Raw genomic sequence first — 19,056 nt, 5'->3', positions numbered from 1 at the left:
AATGAAAAATAGCAGCTTGCAGTACCTAAGTACAGCAGATTTGTAGTAAAATATGTGTTCATATGCACATACACATACGAGGAGAGGAAGTTTCTATTGATGTGTCTCCTGACAGAGGGCCAGAAGAGACAATAATACATTTTCATAAATAACAAAACATAATTACCATAGGGAAAGAAAGTTTGGTGATGCCTGGTTGATGTATTATTTCTTTACAGATTTATGAGTGTTATTTCTAGATTATTATGCGACCTTCAGGGGTTTTGGCTGATGGCTTTGTCCTCATTTACTCCATCAGCTTCCCTGGTACTGAACCAATATACCTGAGCATAGCACTAAACAAATCTTAGTTTCCATGCTTTGTTACATAGATGTGATGCAGAGCAGAAACAAATAGATCTTCAGGCCAAACATGTGGTATGGATTGTGATTACAAAGATCAGTAATGAGGAAAACACTCTTCACTTACTCCAATGGTTTCTGGTAAATCCTCCTTTTTCCTCCTCTGTAAAAAATAAAAATACTATGAAACGCTCCATTTCTCTTCATATCCTAAGAAGTGAACCAATAACCACAGATGTTCCATAGAACTGGTGAAAATTTACGCTATCAATCACCTTTTTTTGAGATAGGAGTGTTTTGGCTCTTGCCAGGCACAAATGTGTCTCAAGATCTGCTGCTGCCATGTGCTGCAGGGGCTGCCCCAGTGAATCACCTGACACATTCATTAAGACCTGCTGCCTGAAAAAGTGAAATCTTGGTGCATGTATGAGGTTTCAGATTTTTTTCCTTTGGCTACGTTTTAAGCTAACCACAGTTCCTGTGGAACCTGAACTCTGTGTTTCCAGCATACCCCAGTGTCGTTTCTGTGTGACTCAGATCTGGGCTGGTGTTTGCAGCCTGGTTTTCCCCTCGGGCCTGACCTACTGTGCCAGCATGCACCAGGGAGTGAGGTCCCTGCTCCTGGTGCTCCAACCATGTGTAGGTATTCACTGGTACACAGCAAGAGCTTGTCAGAAGCTTGTCAACAAAAGCACAGGAATGTGCTCTTTGAAGCTCTGGGACTCGTTGTTTCAAAATTTCACGGAGATAAATAATTTAGTGAGATTCAAATTTGGGTTCAGTGATATCTGAAAACAAGACTATTGAGGACTAAATAATCAAAAAAATATTTGGAAAGGTTGCAAAGTGCTGAGTTTTGAAGATTTAAACCAGTCATCATGAACTGGCAGGATGTCTCTGAGGGGAACTATTTATCCTGACCAAAGTTTCTTGCAAAGGCTCCCAAACGACCACTGCTAGGGTCAGCCTGCGGGGTCCACTTAGCTGACCACTGGGCTGATTGATTTTTAGGTGCCAAGCTACAGAAAATAAGATTATATCAGAGGTTAATCCATGACACATAATAGTGACCACAACTGATGTGACAGACATTATGTACAATTGCAGCAGAGAAAGCAAAACCATTTTCATGAAAAATAGAACGTGCCAACCAAGAAATGACACAGTTGTTGCAACATTTGAGAGAAAATGTCTTTGACATCCTGCATGCACCCATTTCACTCATATATAGTGTGAATAGTTTAAGACTCCTTATCTTGTCTCACAATCTCAGGTCAAAAGGAAATCACTCATTAAAGGAAAAAATAAACCTGATTTAAGCAATTTTGAAAGCTGCTGTGCTGGCATGCCTGTGTTTTGGTGTTCAGAGAGCAAGCACAAAGTAGATGGATACATTTCCCTGCATTGACATGGTGCTATTCCCTGCTCTGGTGCCAAGGGACTGTCCCACCTGAGGGTGAGAGTTTTGGCTGAGGAGACCACTCAGTACCCACTGCAGCCCATGACGTGATAGAACTCCCTGTCCCCAGACTGAGCCTGCACAGGCTCCCATCAGCTCCTGGGCAACTCTCAAGTACCAGCCCCCTTCATTTGGGCTGGACCAGCTTTGGCTTCGTGACCCAGGGCACTGTCTGCATCCCACCTGCAGCACCTTGGAACAAAACTCTCTCCCTTCTCAGCTGCCACAGGCGCTCCCCCAGTTCTTGCCCAGAGCCCTGCATGCTGCCCGGGTGCTCTCAGTGCACCCTGACACTCAGCACAGCTCTTGGCCTCTCCTTTTGATGGTCAGCAGCATTCAGCACGTGGTCTCATCCTGCTGCCCTGCCCTGTGCCAGGCTGTAGCTCCAGGGTGGAGCTGGGGCCCTGTAAGGATGTTTCCTCAGCAGGGAGCCATGGGGATTGCCAGCTCCTGTAACTGGAGAGCAGTGATGGCAGTGATGGCCATCACCCACCAAACAAGGCCTGGTGAAAACACCCTAACCTGTCCTTATCAGCAGGGTGGGTCTAGAGAAATGCCAAAGAACAGAAGTACAGAAAATACATTCTGCTTATTGTTACAGCTCTCAGTGACATCAAAGCAGCTTGGGTGAAGCTCAGCTCTTTGCTCCAGCCCTCATCTGTGCTTTTGTGCTCTTCTCATCTTATCTAGAAAGGTGTTAAACAGATTTTCCATCTCACTTCGTGGTTTTGACACTTCTAAAACAGGCATCGTTTTTCCTGGAGCTAGGCTCTCCAACCACAGCTCAAGGAAGATAATGATGCTTAGTTTGGAGAGCTGGGTCTATCTGACTCAGTCATCTCAACTGGTGTTGCATAGCCCTGTTGTAGCTTGAATGTAGCAAGCTATTTTTTTACTGTGAAAGAATCTGTCCTCTTTTAGGCTTTAAGGTGGGCTTAAGGCTTAACTCTGCTCTTAAAGAAAGAGTGATCTCTCACTTCAGTCACGAAAAAACTCTTCACAATTTCACTCTAATTTACTTATACACATCAATTTTTAAGATTATCTGGACTGTCATATTCCAACGAAACAGCATTTACTACTCGATAAAAAAAAGCTGAGCAAGAACAGAAACAGAGAAATGTTTTTTCTGTTTTCTTGCTTTTAGTAATATCTCTTTCCAGAATTTACTTGTAACTCTTACTGTTGCACTGTCTGGTTACCAGCTCAGTAGACAGAAGTCTGCTGAGTTAGGTAAGTGCACAGTTATTTTTAACCAAGTTGAACATTACATGTTCATGTGGCATGTTGTGCAACAGATATACACTGGTGTCATGACATTCTGTCCAGACACTTGTTCTAAATTTACCTCTAAATTTAACCTGAGATGTAGGGCAAATAATTAAATGTCAGCCTTGTGAATCAAACCTGTTGTTGTGATTTGAATTTAAAGGAGGCATAAACCTGTGCTCCTCTCTGTTTGCATGCTCAGTCAGTGCAGGACAAGGAAGATTTCTACATGGCAATGTAAAGGACAGTTCATTTGGCCGGGGCTTCAGGGATTGTATTTATTATACAAATTTGACAGCACACAAACCCAGCACTGGGTAAATAGAGGGGTTTGGTGCAGTGTCCTTCAGCACAGCCTATCTTGAAGCCTCTGCTGCTCCTGTCTGCATGCAATCACCCATGTCCCAAGCCTGGCCACCTCATCAGGGGAGTGGGCCAGCACAGCAGGATCAGTGTGGAGGACAACCTGTCCCTTGTTTTCAGCCTCTGAGCACCATGGCAGCAGAGTCACTTCCAGTCCAGCTGGTCAGAAGCAACCTCCAGCATCCATCCCAAGCCAGGCTGGAGCCCATCCCTCTGGATCCCAACCCGTGCACCTCTCCCATGGGCTGTGCACAGGAGGGTTCTGCTCTGCCTTGCTGCTCTGCTGGTACCTGCCTTAGCTTCACTCCAAGCATACAGAGAGCTGTAACTCCTTGGGCTCCATTGTGGTAAAAGTTACTGCAAGCTGCTGAATTTGAGCAGGGACATTTTTTGGTTTTTGAAGTCTGTTTATCTGTGGCAAGAGTGAAGCAAAGACAGACCCATATGCAGAAAGCTTCTCAAGTTGTTGCAGGAAGGGAAGGAGAGCAATGAAATAGGTCTCATTGCATACAGCACGCAACGTAGTTAGAAATAAATCAGTCTGAAAGGAATTAGAGGGTACCACAGAAAAGCTTCTAAAGAGACTTTGTTAATAAACTATCCTAAGAGACTGAATGGAAAGGTGAACAGCCATTGCTCATAGGTAAACAGCCATTGCTTATATCCAAGGATTCCTTTTAAAAACCTATGAAAAAGTTGTTTTTCATAAAAATTGGTTTTGTCTTTCCATCAATTTGGAGACTTTGTTTTTCCCAGGGCCTTTGCTATTCACAGCAGCTTGTGTTTCAGGTTGCCATTCCCATCCTCCTGCTCCCCTGCAGGAGCCTCAGAGCCCTGGGATTGCAGCAATATCTCTGAATTTTGTGGATTTTGTAAAGGTCAAGGTAAAGGCAAGTCTTTCATTAGAATTCTTACTAACATACATTATAACAAGATAAATGATATTTGCACAGCAAAGAGAACGAAATGATAATGTTTGTGATTTCCCTCTTCCTCCAAGGAACATATATTTGTTTATACAGTCTTTGGGTTGTGTTCACTTCATATTAGATTTTCATGTTCCCTCTGACTGATTCTTCTTTCAGGCTGAGTCAGTGGCTGTGACCTTATGGTGACATTTGCAGAGTGGCATTGACTGTAGTAGCTGTACACTCTCACAAAGCTCACTGGCAGGGCTGAGTCACTGGATACCTGAAAGTGGTCTTAGGACCTGGATACTGGGTGTTCCCCTTTGTGCTCATGTCACATTTCCAGACGAGTGAGGACTTCATTTTGATTAGGTTTGAAAGGGAAAAAAATTCTGTGAGGAGCCACAGTGCAGAGGTGGAAGTCATGCACTGAGCCAAAGTCCACCCTGATTTAGGGTGTGTCAACAACCACTGAAGTGGGATAAATTCCTCCTCAAAGGGGAATTATAATCTTGGTAGAGTGATCTCAAAACCAGATACATCTTTCCAGCAAAGAAGTATTTAGGCAGCAAAGTTAGTAAAGAATAATGTATATCATATTCATTACCCCTGGGCATGCATGACATCCTGCACCTTTTCCCATAGAAGTTCCTCTGGCTCCTTGCCTCTCTCAGGGTATGGTGGCCAAAGCAATCATTAATTCTTGCAAAGGAAATTGAAACCATTTTTTCTTGTGGGAGTTTCTATATTCTTGTTATTTGACCGTGGGTTGTGTAGCAGGAAGCACAGGAGAGGTTCTTGTGCTTCTGGTGTTCACATTTAATCTTTGGGACTGGCTGATGGAAGCACAGCGTGGCAACACTGAGAGCAAAGCTCTGCTCACTGGATATGATGGTAAAGGATGTATACTCTAGCTCTATGCTCTCAGGGAAATGTGCCACTCAAAATACCTTGCTGTCTCTCTGCACTGAAAAACTCAGACCACATCTAAGTAACAAGACAGCAGTTACAGGTAATTGGTGCACACAGAGATATGCTGTCTTGAGGCAAAATATTACAAGGATTTTCTGTCCAGGAACTGTTACTGTCAGAACTAGTCAGTGCTTTTTCCTTTCAGAACACATGTGCCGAGTGTTTGGATGCAATAATCACTATTGTAAGATCCAGGCTGTGGAAGACAGTTTGTGCTTTTGTCCATTCTCACCTGCACCTCCTCAGGTGAAGGCACATCTGTGGCAGCTCTGCACACAGAATGAGTCAGTAACAAGCTCACTGGTCTCCTGGGATGCACAAATGAACTTTGTTTTCTCCTCCAGCCTCAGCTGCCAGATTGAGCTGTGTAGCTTAGTAGAGCTGAAGGGCTTAATAGTGATGACAGGCTAATTAAATCAACTAATGGAAGTAGAGACAAAGGAAAGCACTTTTAAATGTGCTTTCCTAACCTGGCTTCTTCTGGCTATTTTGAGGAAATATGAGGATAAAACAATCTTGCTGATTAATTTGCCATTTGTTTTCACATGAACATCCTTTTCTCCTCCCAGATTCAGATCTCTTTTACTGTGCCTTGTTTGTGAGACCTTGGCTGACTCACCCCCATCAGCATGAGCTGGCCATTTCCATCACTTCTATTTAAAGGAAGTGAACAGATCTAATATGCAGTGTCTGAGTTTGAAATCTGTCCCAGAAAATAGTGTAAATTTACATATTTATTGTTGCAGGTGACATTTGTAATCTATTGAAATGTCTCAGGGTCAAGCTGAAAATGCAGATCTGTAACTTTGCCTGCCCCTGGGGAAATATTAGCCAATCTGATGCAATGCTAATAAATCATGATTGTTATTATTATGCTTTGGATGTGTTCTAATAAAGCCACAATATTGTTTTGTTGGGAAAAAAAATCAACCCTCAAATGTATGATTTCATTTCTGTATAGTATTATTTCTGTAATTAAAATTCAAACTTATATGAGGCTGTCCTCTGAGGATTTCACAGATACTAATTAAATAAGGTCTTATTCAGCAGTCTCTATCCATATAAGTAGTCCCATTGGCTTCCCATCTGCAAGGAATTTTGGACTGTTCTCTGAAGTTAATGCATTTGATTATTTCCACTTCACTAATGTAGTAAATGATGCACAGAGGAGTTAAATGATTTACTCAAGACAAAAGGGAGAGTTAATGGTATCTGAAAATAGATCTGAATCCGAGTTCCATGCTTTTATTGGAAAATGGTGCATCAGCATGCAGAGCAGCCTCAAATACATCAAGGGCGCACAGAGTTTTGCAAGGAAGCCCAGAAACGTGGGAGGGAAGGGAAGGGAACTGCAGTGTGCTTGCTGTGAACGGTATGGGGAGCCACCTGCAGTGTTCATAGCCCACAGGACCTTGAGCCCCAATGTCTTTTCATAATCAAGCAGGCCATCCTGGAAAACTCGGACACCTTTGCCTTTACAAAGCATGAACCTGCATGACAGTATCAGCAAGTTTTCTGGAGTTCAGTGATCAAGGGTGAGTGCCAAAAAGCAAGCAGAAGGGTTAAATGTGGGAGATAGTATTGGTTTTAAGCCAAGGCTAGTTACAATCTCGAAATAGTATCAAGGAAAAAAAGCACTGGGTGTTGTTTAAAAGTCACAGAGGTTTGGCTGGCATCTTGTCCAGGGCGTAGGAGTTTCTCACACTCTGGGTGATGACATCCAGGGCTCCTTTGTCACAGTAACTGCTGAACGACTTTAACTTTGGGCAAAACTGTCCCAGCACTAGTTATGAGGGGAAGATAGTTTTTCAGACAGCAGGGAAGGAAGATGTGCCATGTACTCACCATGACGTCATGCTGGAGCAAGATGGATTCAGGAGCAAGCATGGAGAGAAAGTGATGCTGGGCCTGAAAGACTCTAAAAACAAAGCAGATGACTTGAAAGGAATCATAAATTACTGGATGATATGGTCATGCTACGTTTTTTCCCTCCAAGACTGCTCCTGCTAAGCCTTAGATGGGGGTGTTCATGCACTGACAGGGTGCCTACAGTGAACCTGAGCCTCTACAAGGTACTCAGAAAGGATTCCAGAGCCACTTCCATCTAGGCTTTATTCTCCGTGTATGCAATGTTTTGCAATGGGAATGAGTGAAAGAGGAGCTGAAGGAAAATGCATAGGCCTAAGTTTGATATCCTATTATGGTTTCCCTTCATTCATTGTATTAGCTGGACAAACACATGGAAACCTTCCCAAAGTGAGCATTATTATTCCCGTGATCCAGGTGATCCATGTGTCAGTTCTCCTATATATGCATGACTTTTTTCTTCTAACTCATCCCTGGATCAGTGCTATCTCCTCCTTGGCCAGCTTGCCCTCTTCCAGATGTGGGGAAGATGGATACCACTTCATATCTGTGGCCTGGAGGAGTCTGAGAGAGAGGCTATTGTTCACATTTAGGTGGTATGAGAGCAGTCCTTTTCCACTAGTAAGCTCTTAAAAATACTACTTGGAACAGGTTCACAAGTGCTGTTGTCATCTTTTGGAATCCTGAAGTCTCCAACTTGCAGTCTTAAAAATGTATGAACAACTCCAAGCCATCAGTAAATACCCATGTCATGTTTGGTTGTTTTGTTTAATAAACATCAGCTAAAACAAAAGTAAATGGAGGTCACTGCTCCCCAAGCAAATAAAACTCTCCAGGACAGCACATTTTACTTCAAATTTATATGGCAGGTTTTTTTCTTCTTTAGGTTCCAGAAACATATCCATATATGGTCTACTTGTCAGGGACAATAAATAATGATGTAATAGAAAGGTCAGATTTGTGTCATTTAGCTACAGGATGTCGATGAAGTGAAGTTCTTCAGATAATGCAACAAAGAAGAACTTTAGGATTGGTACAAGTTTCTGCTGTGCATCTTCAAACAGGAAATCTGAGATTGGGAACAACTTATATTTTGGCTTGTATTCGCTGATCATGGGGTGATCCAGAAATAAACTCCGGGCTTCAAAGCGAGCGTGTTTCAAAGCTGTCCTGCAGTTGATCGAAACATCCAGGCAAAGCAGGGAGACAAACACCACCAAGGATTTTCTGAATTAAGACTTAACCAAGGAGATACCCATTCCAACACTATTATTACCCTTTTATTTCAGAACAAAAAGGTAATGAAAATATGCATGTTTTGAACTTATTTAGTACTTTCAATCTCTCAGTTCATTATGTCTATGCAAATATTTATTCCTACAGCAATTTGCCACCTAACACCCTAACAGTCTTGGGAGCTTTGTGATTTGCTTTTGTTTGTTTTGGGCTTTGGGGTTTTTTCAAATATGCCATAAAACACTGTCTGGTGTTAAACAGTATGGTAGCTCTGTCCTTCCTTATTTTTATTTTACTCGCAGGCAGTGCCTGTATCTTTTTCCCCAGAATATCTTGCTCAGAAATCAATGCTGTAGCCACAACATACTAGAATGTAGCATGCAAGGCACAGTGTGAAGGAGAAAAATTACATCAGCAAACCATTTCTTTAATTTCTAAGTTTCTTGTTGGTTTGACATGAAGCTAATATTGCACTGATTTCTGTGTGAATTAATATGTTCTGAAAAGAAATAAAAGCTTGCAGGTATATGATTTCTGGTAAAGGATTTGTGCAGAATCATGATTTGGTGGCATCAGGGCATGTGTCATGCTGATAGGTGACCTGTTTTGACAGCTGGGGCTGAACAAGGGAATTTGTTTGCTCAGAGGATTCCTTCGGGAAGCCTGGCTTTGCTCCTTCAGCACTGGGCTAAAACTTGAGTGGTTTGCATAAGCTGTCACTACAAAGAATCCTTGCCTGTTGCTGCAGCAGGACAGCACGAGGTGTCATCCTTCTGATGTCTCAGCTCTGCTAGATCTGATGGGCATTGAAATCTTTCTGCTTAAAAAAAGTAATTTGTTTCCTTGTACTAGTTATCTCTTGGAAAACTGCAAAGATTTATCAGCAAACTGACCTAAAATGCAGCAAAAATGTAAGTACTTTAAGTGCTGCAAGCTGGTCTGGTGTCCACTGCCCACGGAGTCTCTGTTCTGAAAGGTGCCACAGTAAGAACTGGAGTAGGGGCTCAGTCTGCTGTGGAGGCATCCAGCCGTGTTTGCCTTCCCCCACGTGTGCTCCTGCTGCTTCCAGAAGTAAAGACAAACACGTGCAAAGGCAAACACGGATCTGCAGAAGGAGGAGCTCAACCACTCCCTGCAAAAGGCAAAATGATGAAGCTGCTCCTCTTCTCTCTCTTTTGCAGCCTCCAAAGACTTGGTTGTGTTTTCACAAATGTGGTTTATTGCACCCTGAGCCATAAATAACAAGGTTCTGTATTCAGTTACAAGCTGACTGGAATAAACTCAGCGCAAAGGCAGGCAAAGTCTGGCTCTGCTCCCTTAATGACCTTGTCACTCATCTGCCATCCTGCTCTGACAGAAATAAGTAATTCTGCTAATTCTGCTGCCTGGGAGCCATTGAGGGGGGACAGGCAGCCTCGCTAAGCTTTTCTTTAAAGAAGTGCTATCAACAGGGACCAGTTGTTTCAGATGCTAATGGTATTGAATTGCATGGTTCTGCATGTTCAAAGCCAGCAGTAATCCTTGTTTATTTACGTTGCATCAGGGATCAGAGGCCCATTCTCCTAAGCAGTATGTTGACAGAGCTTGTAGTCCGAATATAATAGCAACCTAATTGTGTTTGTCTCTGGCTTTTGCCATCATGTAGGTGATTACTAGTAGTCCTCCTTGTGAGTAGTACCTTTGGTTTCAGAGATCTACCAGGTACAGCTGCTCCTCAACACAGGTTAGAAAGTCGCACCATGGTCCTGGTACAAGTGTTTTATTTCCAGCTTTACCTTCTGGTCACTGGATGCATCTAAGTTGCCTCTATATGGCACAGGCCTGATTACACATCTGAATTAACTAACTCTCACTGAAATCAGGATGGCAAAATTAAAATCAGGATCAGACTGTGTGTGGAAATGGTGGTGAGTTTAGATTCCAGATCTTGTCAGACTGACCTACTAAATGGCAGCACGGACAGCAGAATCCTAAGACATATCTCTGCCAAGAGAGATCACTAGTGAAGCCATCAGACCTGGAAGCAAAGCAGTCTCTAAGAAATTATATGGGCCCTATACCCACAGCTTTAAAAATCAGGTTCTGCTGTCCCAGTAGATGCTGTGTGCTACCAGCGTGAGAGGATGGGCTCTTGGGCTGCCAAAGAAATGCAGAGTACAGCCAAATGATAAAACATTCCCCCAAAACCTTAAGTTAGGATGAGGAATAAACGCAGCATTTAACTTTTAAATCTAGTTCCAATACTTTAAACCTACAGCAAGCTGGCTTAGAGCAAGGAAATAGATTCAAGCTACATTTAGAAAGACCACTTTGGCCAGATCTTATTATCCAGACTTGTTCAAATATTTCTAGCAACAAAGATTGATTTTTTTCACACCTCCATTACAGAAAGTGGAAAATATTTAGCTTATAGCACATTAGCTTAGTGAGCTTTTATAAGTCTGCGGTTGGCAGTTCACTGATGGCCTCAGATGGGGTAAACTTAGCCCTGCTGTGTCAGCTGAGCCAGGGCACTGCCAGGTGATGCCACTGAGCTTGGCCTCAGGGAAAGCAGGGTGAACTGGATCAAGCTGTGGTGCATTGCTCTCCAGTCAAGGGCTTGTGCTCAGCCTGTTATTGCAAGCTCAGCTGCCTCACTGCAGCCTCTTACAGACAACTCAGACCAGTGGCCCTGTCCTGTGGTCCTGCAGCTTTAAACAGAAGCATCCTCAGGTGGAAAGGGAGGGTGGTGGCTCTGCTGTGCTCACTCTGAAGGGAGCTGTAGGGAAGAAGGCATATGCCCTGCCTCCTGCCAAATCAGCCACAGCACACAGGCAAACTGCACACACACACTTGTCTGAGCAAGTGGAGACAGCAGGGGGATGCAGGGACACCTTCAAGCCCTACTAGAACACTCTCTGCAGGGGCTCAGGGCAGCCAAGGCTGTCCCTGGCTCTCAGTGAGGGCCCAAAAGCTCCTGCAGCCCAGGATGTGACCCCCACACCTTCATCGTGTTGTGCAGTGCGATGAGCAGAACTGAAAGCTTTCTCTCTTTTGAGCCCTATGAAGTTTCTCCCTGCAGGATGAGTCAGTGATGGGAGCTGTAGCCAACACTGTTGTTTCTGCACTCTGTGGAACTCCTGTCAAAATATTTAGATTAGCAAAGCTCACCAACATGCAGGAGAGGTTCTCCCTTTTCTCTGTGAGTAGGTTGGACCCAGTTAACCCCTACAAAAGGTAAGAGGATGAAATAGGAGTGATCTCCATAAACTTAAAATCTTCCCTTTTTACTCCCTTTGCCTTAAGAATGTGTGAAACAAAAGGAAGGAGGGGAAGAAGGTCCAGAAGCGGCCTTTATCCCTACATCCATTTGGGATATGGTGAAGCAGCTCTATCAGTTAGCTCCTCTGTGCCAGGGTGTGGAGTTGTGTTGGCAGAGGTCTCCTGTACAGTCCTTAAAGCCCAGGCTCTTACAGAAGGCACTGCAACACCCAGCTCAGAGGCACAGCAGCAATGGATTCACTGCCATGAGGATGCTGGCAATGGGACTGGGGAGGATACAGAGGGATCTGTGCCCCAGCCTGCACTGGTGCAGGTTGCCCTCAGAGAAGAGCAGTTCCATTTCCATTCTTGCCTTCTCCAAGGATTCATTGTGCATCACCTCCATTAGGAGCTTAGGATCAGATCGTGCCCTCCCTGCTGACAGCTTTGTTTGGGTTTCTGAGTCACCACTGGGGCCAGGTCCCTACATTCAGGCATTGCAGTGCTGCATGCTGCAGACGACTGCTGGGTGTCCCTTCCAGCTGCAGCCTCTGGGTTCCACACATCTGCAGCTCACCAGTCTCTAGGTGAGTTCCCAGCTGAGCGACTGTGTAAGTACTGCCAGGGGCTGAGCAACCAAACAGCAGCAGAAGCTGCTGGACAAACAAAGCTGTGCCGTGGTTCCTGGCCAGCTGCTGGCTGGAGAGCAGCCAAGGGCAAGTACTGGAGCAGGGGGGGCACAGGGAGGCTACCAGAGGTGTGACACCTGGGCCTGGATCTTTGGGACAGCAAGGGTCATAGCAGAGCTGAGGCACTGACTGGGGAAGGGAAGCAACAGCAGCAATGAGAGATCTGGCTGAAAATAAAGAAAAAAAAAAGAGAGAGAAAAAACCCATCAAAATTGGATTGCATTATTTACAGCAATTGAAGGGGGGTTTTTGGCATTTTTCATGTCTGTAAAATAAATCTTTTGTTGTTAAAAGTCATCATGTCAGTCTGAAATCTGCTAGGCTTCCCTTCACCCTAAAGTCTTCCCACTTCTTCTGGAGTTGGCCTAGAGCCTGAGATGGCTGTTGATGTGGGAGATATCACCATGTCTAAAGTGAAAAGCCTAAGTGTAAGATTTTAAGTTACTTGATTGATTCCAGCTCTTGCAACTTCCTTAAACTGTATTTGGGGAGCTGCCATTTCCTCCAGGTCAGAACTGCCTCTTGGGTGTGCACACAGCAGCAAGGGCTGCTGCAGGACCCTTTCCTGGTGTGAGGCTTGTGGCCTGCTGGACCCCTCTGCCACGGGTGCCAGTGTGAGTGCCCAGGAAACCAGGCTGAGCTGGGTGCTTGGTGGAGAGAGCAGCTGCACAGGGAACGGCAGCTGGCAGCTCCCCTGAGGCTCCTGCTGAGGCAGCTCCTGAGCACTGGGAAGGGGTGGTTCTGCTGTCCCCACGCTGATGGCTCTGCTGGCTGGCCCAGATCAGTAGGACCTGATCCTGGGCAGAGCAGGGCTGTGTGGAGCTGGAGACCAACCCTGCTGTGGCACTGATGGGACAGGGACTGGCAGCCACAGGGTAGGCAGGCAGCTGTCTCGGGAACTCCACTGGTATGGCCAGGCAGCCCCTCACCTCTCTGCATCTGGGGAACATATCCCCACTGTCCTCTTCTGCTGGGTCCCTGTCCTCCCCTGTCACCTCCATGTCCTCCTGAGCAGCTTGCTTCCATTGCTCCCCAACCCAGTGCTCCTCACCCCCGCACTCCCTGCTATTTTACACAATTCTTTCAGCACTTATAAAATCAAACCTATTCTACACTGGCTGTTATCTTCTTAAAAGAGGCAAGCTTTTCCACCTCCTCCCATAAAATCAACCCTTGGGTCTTGAACACTGATGGCCAGAGTGCTCTCTGGCATCTGAATGAGATGCTGCTAGAGCAGTGGACCATTCACGGTATCAGTACTTCCCTAGCACTACTGAAATTCTGCAGGTATTTTGAATTGTTTTTGCATTTAGAGTCCTGCAGTGGGGTTCACAGTCATTCTGTGATTGCTGAGTGTGCCAAATATTTCCCCCTTCTCTCATTTCCATTTCACTCATGACCTTGAACTTTGTTCTGTGAAAAAGCAGAAAACCAGAAGTGAAACAGGCCAGTGTGGTGTTGCTCTCCTCGCTGGGTGAAACAAAGTCACTTCAGAGAATAGCTTTGCATGTTGCTTGAGAGATCCTCAGATAAGGTGGAAAAAATTACAAAGCCTCTTTGCACTTCATGGTGGAGAACCTGTCCTCACAGAAAACTAGCAAAGAGACAAACCTCTTCCCTTAATTTCCTGCAATTACAGCAAGAAATAAAATGAACAAAAAGAGACATCTATTGGTCTTCTCCTAAATAAAATTCAAAAATTTGTCTTTTTAATCTTAAGAGGATTTCCTTTACCTATTTTTCTCTTGAGATCTGGTAACCAGAATAAGCAGATAAAAACTTGCCTTGCTTGCAACAACTCTCTCTTTTTCAAACATCAGCTAAACCAGTTATTTCCTTGTAACTGAAAGGAATTAGTTCATTAAGTTTACATGCAAATTTTAGCCGATAATGTTCTCTCCCCAGTGAAGGATTTCTGAAGGGTTTTCTGGTCAGCCTAATTAGGAGGCAGACCCAAACAACAGTACAAGATAGTTGAGTTTTTTTCATTTTCCAGATTTTGATGATCACAATTTCCTTTTACAGGAAAGCAAAGAATAACAGAAATGGCTGCGACGGCAGCAAACACTCAAAGACCAACGATAGGCTGTGAGGAGTACAGTCTGTACAGCAGCCTGAGTGAAGATGAGCTGATAAAGATGGCCATCCAGAGGAGCCTGGAAGAGGACTCAGCGGCTCAGCCAGCAGCCCAGAGCCCCCAGAAGTCGCTGGTGGCCCGTGCTGGTGAGGTGGGCGCCCCAAGCCGTGCCAGCCCACACAACCCTCCCTACCGCATCTACCCCTGGCAAAGGTAAGCCTGAGTGCCAGCCCGAGTGTTCCCCCCCGAGAGCCCTGCCCAGGAGGGAAAACAGCTCCCTGACAGTGCACGTGCTCTCTAATTAGCTCTGCCAGGCGGCTCCTCTGCGAGTCTGTCATTAGTGTCAGAGTCTGCTGTAAATCCAATGAGGTCACCCATTTATGTGCTCGCAGCGAGAGGAGGATTTGCTTGGTGTTGTTCATTTTAAGCAACAAATAAAACAAAAAATGGGGCACAGCCACAAGCTCTCCCGAAGAACAGAAGCCCTTCCAAAGCCAGCAGCTCCTCTCCCCTCTGTATGACAATCTTAGGTTTTGCCAGAGAGGGAGTAAAGCATTGCTATGGGAAAACATAAGAGAGGCACAAAAAACAGGTATATAAAACAGTGAGACTTGACTACTTGTTAAAACTTCAATTTTTAAAGGATGTGGTTATTTGAGAACAATCTGACTTCAAGCACACCACTCTTAAGCAATAGCAACTCCAGACACCAAATCGTGGCAGCATCCCCCTCCCCTGCAATTCTGAGCTGTGGTCACAGAGACCTGCTGACAGTTTCAAACCCAAATATTGTTCCCCTTTCATTTTATAAAAGTCAGATTTCTCAAGGGGGATGGGAATAGATTCAAAAGTCAACTCCAAAGCAATAAGAAATATTATTTTAATCTTTTAAGTTACTTCAGTTTTCTCTTTTTTTTAATAAACTGAGAGTTACTGAAGTTCTGCTCTTCCTCCTTTTTCATAACTCCACCGCCCTCTGATGCCTTGCTCATTACCACCTGTGGTTGTTTGGTTTCCAAGGCTGGGAAACTGAGGACAATTAGATGAGCAGCAAGATGTGGAATCAGGATGCTGTGTGGCTAGCAGTCCTGCTCCCACCAAAGGCTGGTTTCTCACTGTGCACCTATACAGTCAGCTCTCCTGTAGAGACCTGATGCAGGGGAGAATAAGGGCTTCCCTGGCCACTTGGTCCTGTCCTGGTTGAAGGTCCTTTGACACCTGCTATTTTGGCAAAAAGCAGCGTTAGCAGTTCTGTGCATTAACCTCTCCTGCCTGAGCCCAGCAGTGTTCGACCTCTCACCAGAGGGAAAATCTTTGGAGCTTGTAGCACCAAATCTGTAGCATTGCTGAGCTCTTCTGCCACCTGGGAGAGCAGAGATGGAAACAGATCTGACATCCAGTGGCTCTGGGTCCTCCTCTGCCCCCACCTCTGACCTGTCTGCATGGCCCCTTGGAGGTGATGAACGTCACCTCACCTCGCTTTGTGCCTGCTTCCTGTGTGGTTGTGGTAGGGTTAACCACACTGTTGTCTTATATGGTCATTTGAATCCCCTGACGCTTCCTCAGAGGGCCAAAAATAAACTCGAGCCGAGTGAGCAGCTGAACCCAGTGCAGAGCAAGCCGTGGCCATCTGCTTTTATTCAAAGCCCTGACCGGCAGTCAGGGCTCGCTCGCTGTGTCTCTGTGGATGCGTGTCTCTGCCTCTGCCTCAGCATGACCTGTTTCTCCTACTCGGAGTATTTCTCCTTGTTTCACTCATGCCGTCGCCACTCCAGACTGGCGGTGCAGCAGACGGGCCGTGCTCGGCCATCCGCCTCGGGGGCAGCCTGGGGGGTCAGAAGGTCCGACAGCAGCCTGCTCGGCACATCCCAGCCCGTGTAAGTGCCTCCCTCTCCCTCTCCTGCTTTCCCCTGCCGTCAAAACAAGCCTTGCTACCCACTCTCTCCCTGAGACACATCTTCTGGGTGGTGATGGTGCCTGGTGGGGGGAAACGTGGTGTCCACCTGGAGGAGGTCTCACTGACACCTGCACCTCACCCTTGCTGCACTTCTGTTCTTCCTTCCAACCTTGTCCCAGGCCATGCAAGTGACCCACCTCAAATATCCCTTATTCTCTTCTCCCTCTTCATCTCTCTCCATCCCCTCAGTGCTCGTGTCCTGGGGACTCTGGGTCAGCCAGAAGCTCTGAGGTGACAAGAACAGGGCAGGGATGACTGCACAGTGGTTAATTTATATAGGCTGGCTCACTTATCAACAGGATAGATGAGGCAGGCAGGTGCTGGTAGTAGCTGCATTGGTATTAAGTTCAGGGTTCAGCAATGGGGAAAAGTGGGGGGAAAATGTATCCCAGTATATAAACAAGGTGAGAAAGTCCAATCCTTCCAAATAAGTATTTTATAAATGACCCCAAGATGCCATGCCTGTTTCCAACGGTACCTGTGCTGTCCAGTCACACTGAGCAGGGCTTACTTGCCCAAGGAGGAAACTGTCTTGACTGACTGATCTTCCTGGCCATGTTTTGCTGTTGGCAGAGGCTGCAGATAAGTCTAGTTGAACACAGTCATGGATGAGAAAAGCAGACAGTGGCCTGAGCTCTGTCCCAGTGTCTGTGTAGTGGAAACATGTGGACCATGATGGGTTTTTTACAGTATTCAGTAGTGCAGAATAGATGGGTGCACCTGCCTTTAGCTATCAGACGACAAGAGTAAAGTGTTACAGGCAGCACTTTCCTGTGTCCTGCAGAAAAGAAACTCCCCACTTTTTCTATCTACCCAGTTCAAATTTTGTTTAATTCATCTTACAAGCCCCTCCCTGGATGCACAGGTGCAGTGACTACCCTTCCACCACTCTTCTTCCTTCCACCTCTCACCCAGCTCTACAATCTCTCCCACCTCTCCCTGCATCCTGGCTGATTCAGACTCTGTTCCTGGCCCTCCACTTGCACTCCCTGACCTTGTGAAAACCTCTCCCTGCTACAACATAAGCCTGCCTTATCCCTGTCACCTGCTAGCTTCCCTTGGTTACACTGAAATCACAGCCTCTCACTAGTTGCCCTGCACTCCTTGTATGCCTCTTTGATGCAGTAGAAGACTTGAGGGCAGGCTGTTCTTCCCCACCAGGTAGCTACATAAAGTTTAATATACAAGAAGGCTGATAAACTAGCCCTCCCCTGCTGCCAGGTAGAGTAAAAATATAATTGGGAAGTCCTGGGAGAGCATGATGGCATGACTGGCATTTTTCTAGCTCTAGTCTCAGAGCTAGGCAGGGATATTTGGCTTCACCTGGGGAAGTGGTGTTCCTTCATCCTGCCTGCATCTCTCCAGGCTGTCAGGAAAAGAAGGAGCTTCTTGAACCTTTCCATGTTCCACTGAACCTCCACTTGAGCACCCAGAATTGGCCTCACCATATATCTCATCTGCAAGGGGTATTTATTATCTTGCCTACTGATCTTTGAAATGCAGTTATTCATTTGAGTTGCCTATAAGGTTTAAGATTTCATCATATCCTCAAGCTTCCTCCATAGCTTTAATACTTGTATTTTCTATATCTGATGAAATCCGGGCAGCAGAATGTGGTGGGTTTTTATAACAGCCAACTATAAGTCAGGCAGAAAACAAGGATTTCACATGGAGATTCATTAAACCTTCTGTTCTGATCTGGAATTTTCTTGGCTAAAGCGTCTGCAGCCTGGTCCAGCAAACCCCCTCATCTTACTCAGGAATCATTTAAGGTCAAGGAATCAGACAGAAGTTTGCTTCATTCCGCATCTGAGGGCTTAAGGAGAGTAGTAACTGATTCTTCACACATTTTAACCCCAGCACAGATCCAAGGTACCCTCCTGCTTTCCCTGAGGTCTCAGATAATGTGATTTACCTTGCATTTGCTGTGAGCTGGCCCATGTGCAGAGTCCTGCCATGGCCCACCTGGCATGCAGTAATTCATTAAGCACCAGTAATTGTATCATGTGCCCAAATCCTGAGGCCGCAGCCCTACAAGTGTAACATGAGCCTTTGCACAGAACAACAGATGGTTTCGGCAGCCTTGTGCCAGAGGTGTTGAAAGATGAAGATCCCCCACCTCCGCCTCCTCTCCCAGCCAAAAATGCCAATAGTTACTGTCAGCAGACTTCAACCAAATGCTCAGTTTGAAACACCTGTATAAAAATCTATTATAGGTACACAATTAGGAACTTTAGGTTTAGTCCCCAAGGCACTGTAAGCAGTATGGAGATACAGCAGTGTCCCTGGGACATCTGGCCAGCAGAAGGTCAGTCGATTCCTCCTGGGAGGGCTGTGGCCAGGACAGCAGCTGCCTGTTCTAGCTGTTATCTTCTCAGGAAAAATGCCTGGCCTTGTGTCCCGTATCTCTCCTCATTCCAGTGTTGCTATTTTTGTGACCCTACTGTCTTGAAATCATTGCTTCCAGCTATAGAGAAGCTATAGAGAAGGAGCAAGTGGCACCAAGTACTATTTCACCTGGGAAACGGTGTCTTTTCCCATTCTCAGGCACAAGGTTTGAGATCACCTGTTCCACTCCTGGCCCTGAATTTACCCTCAGAAAACCAGCTTGGTGACTTCTTTCAGTACTTATATCAGTGTTTATGGCACAGATTGTGTGTCTTTGGAAAAACTGAAAT

General features: G+C 45.6%; 1 protein-coding gene across 2 annotated transcripts in view; it reads left to right on the top strand.

The window, feature by feature from the left end:
• Window positions 1-8,161: 8,161 nt before the first annotated feature.
• The window catches only part of ASB2 (ankyrin repeat and SOCS box containing 2), a 28,850-nt gene continuing 17,955 nt past the window's right edge, over window positions 8,162-19,056 (top strand). The window contains exons 1-3 of one of the 2 annotated variants that reach the window (XM_063399273.1): window positions 8,162-8,477; window positions 14,370-14,634; window positions 16,197-16,298. In XM_063399273.1, the coding sequence (XP_063255343.1) occupies window positions 14,390-14,634; window positions 16,197-16,298 (347 nt within the window). In that variant the 5' untranslated portion in view covers window positions 8,162-8,477; window positions 14,370-14,389. The remainder of the gene's footprint in view (window positions 8,478-14,369; window positions 14,635-16,196; window positions 16,299-19,056) is intronic. The other variant, XM_063399274.1, reaches the window with a different exon arrangement.

This window comes from Prinia subflava, chromosome 5 (genome assembly GCF_021018805.1).
Source record: "Prinia subflava isolate CZ2003 ecotype Zambia chromosome 5, Cam_Psub_1.2, whole genome shotgun sequence".
Classification (NCBI taxonomy): domain Eukaryota; kingdom Metazoa; phylum Chordata; class Aves; order Passeriformes; family Cisticolidae; genus Prinia; species Prinia subflava.
The sequence above is the reverse complement of the archived record's forward strand: the minus strand, read 5'-3'. Positions and strand labels throughout refer to the sequence as shown.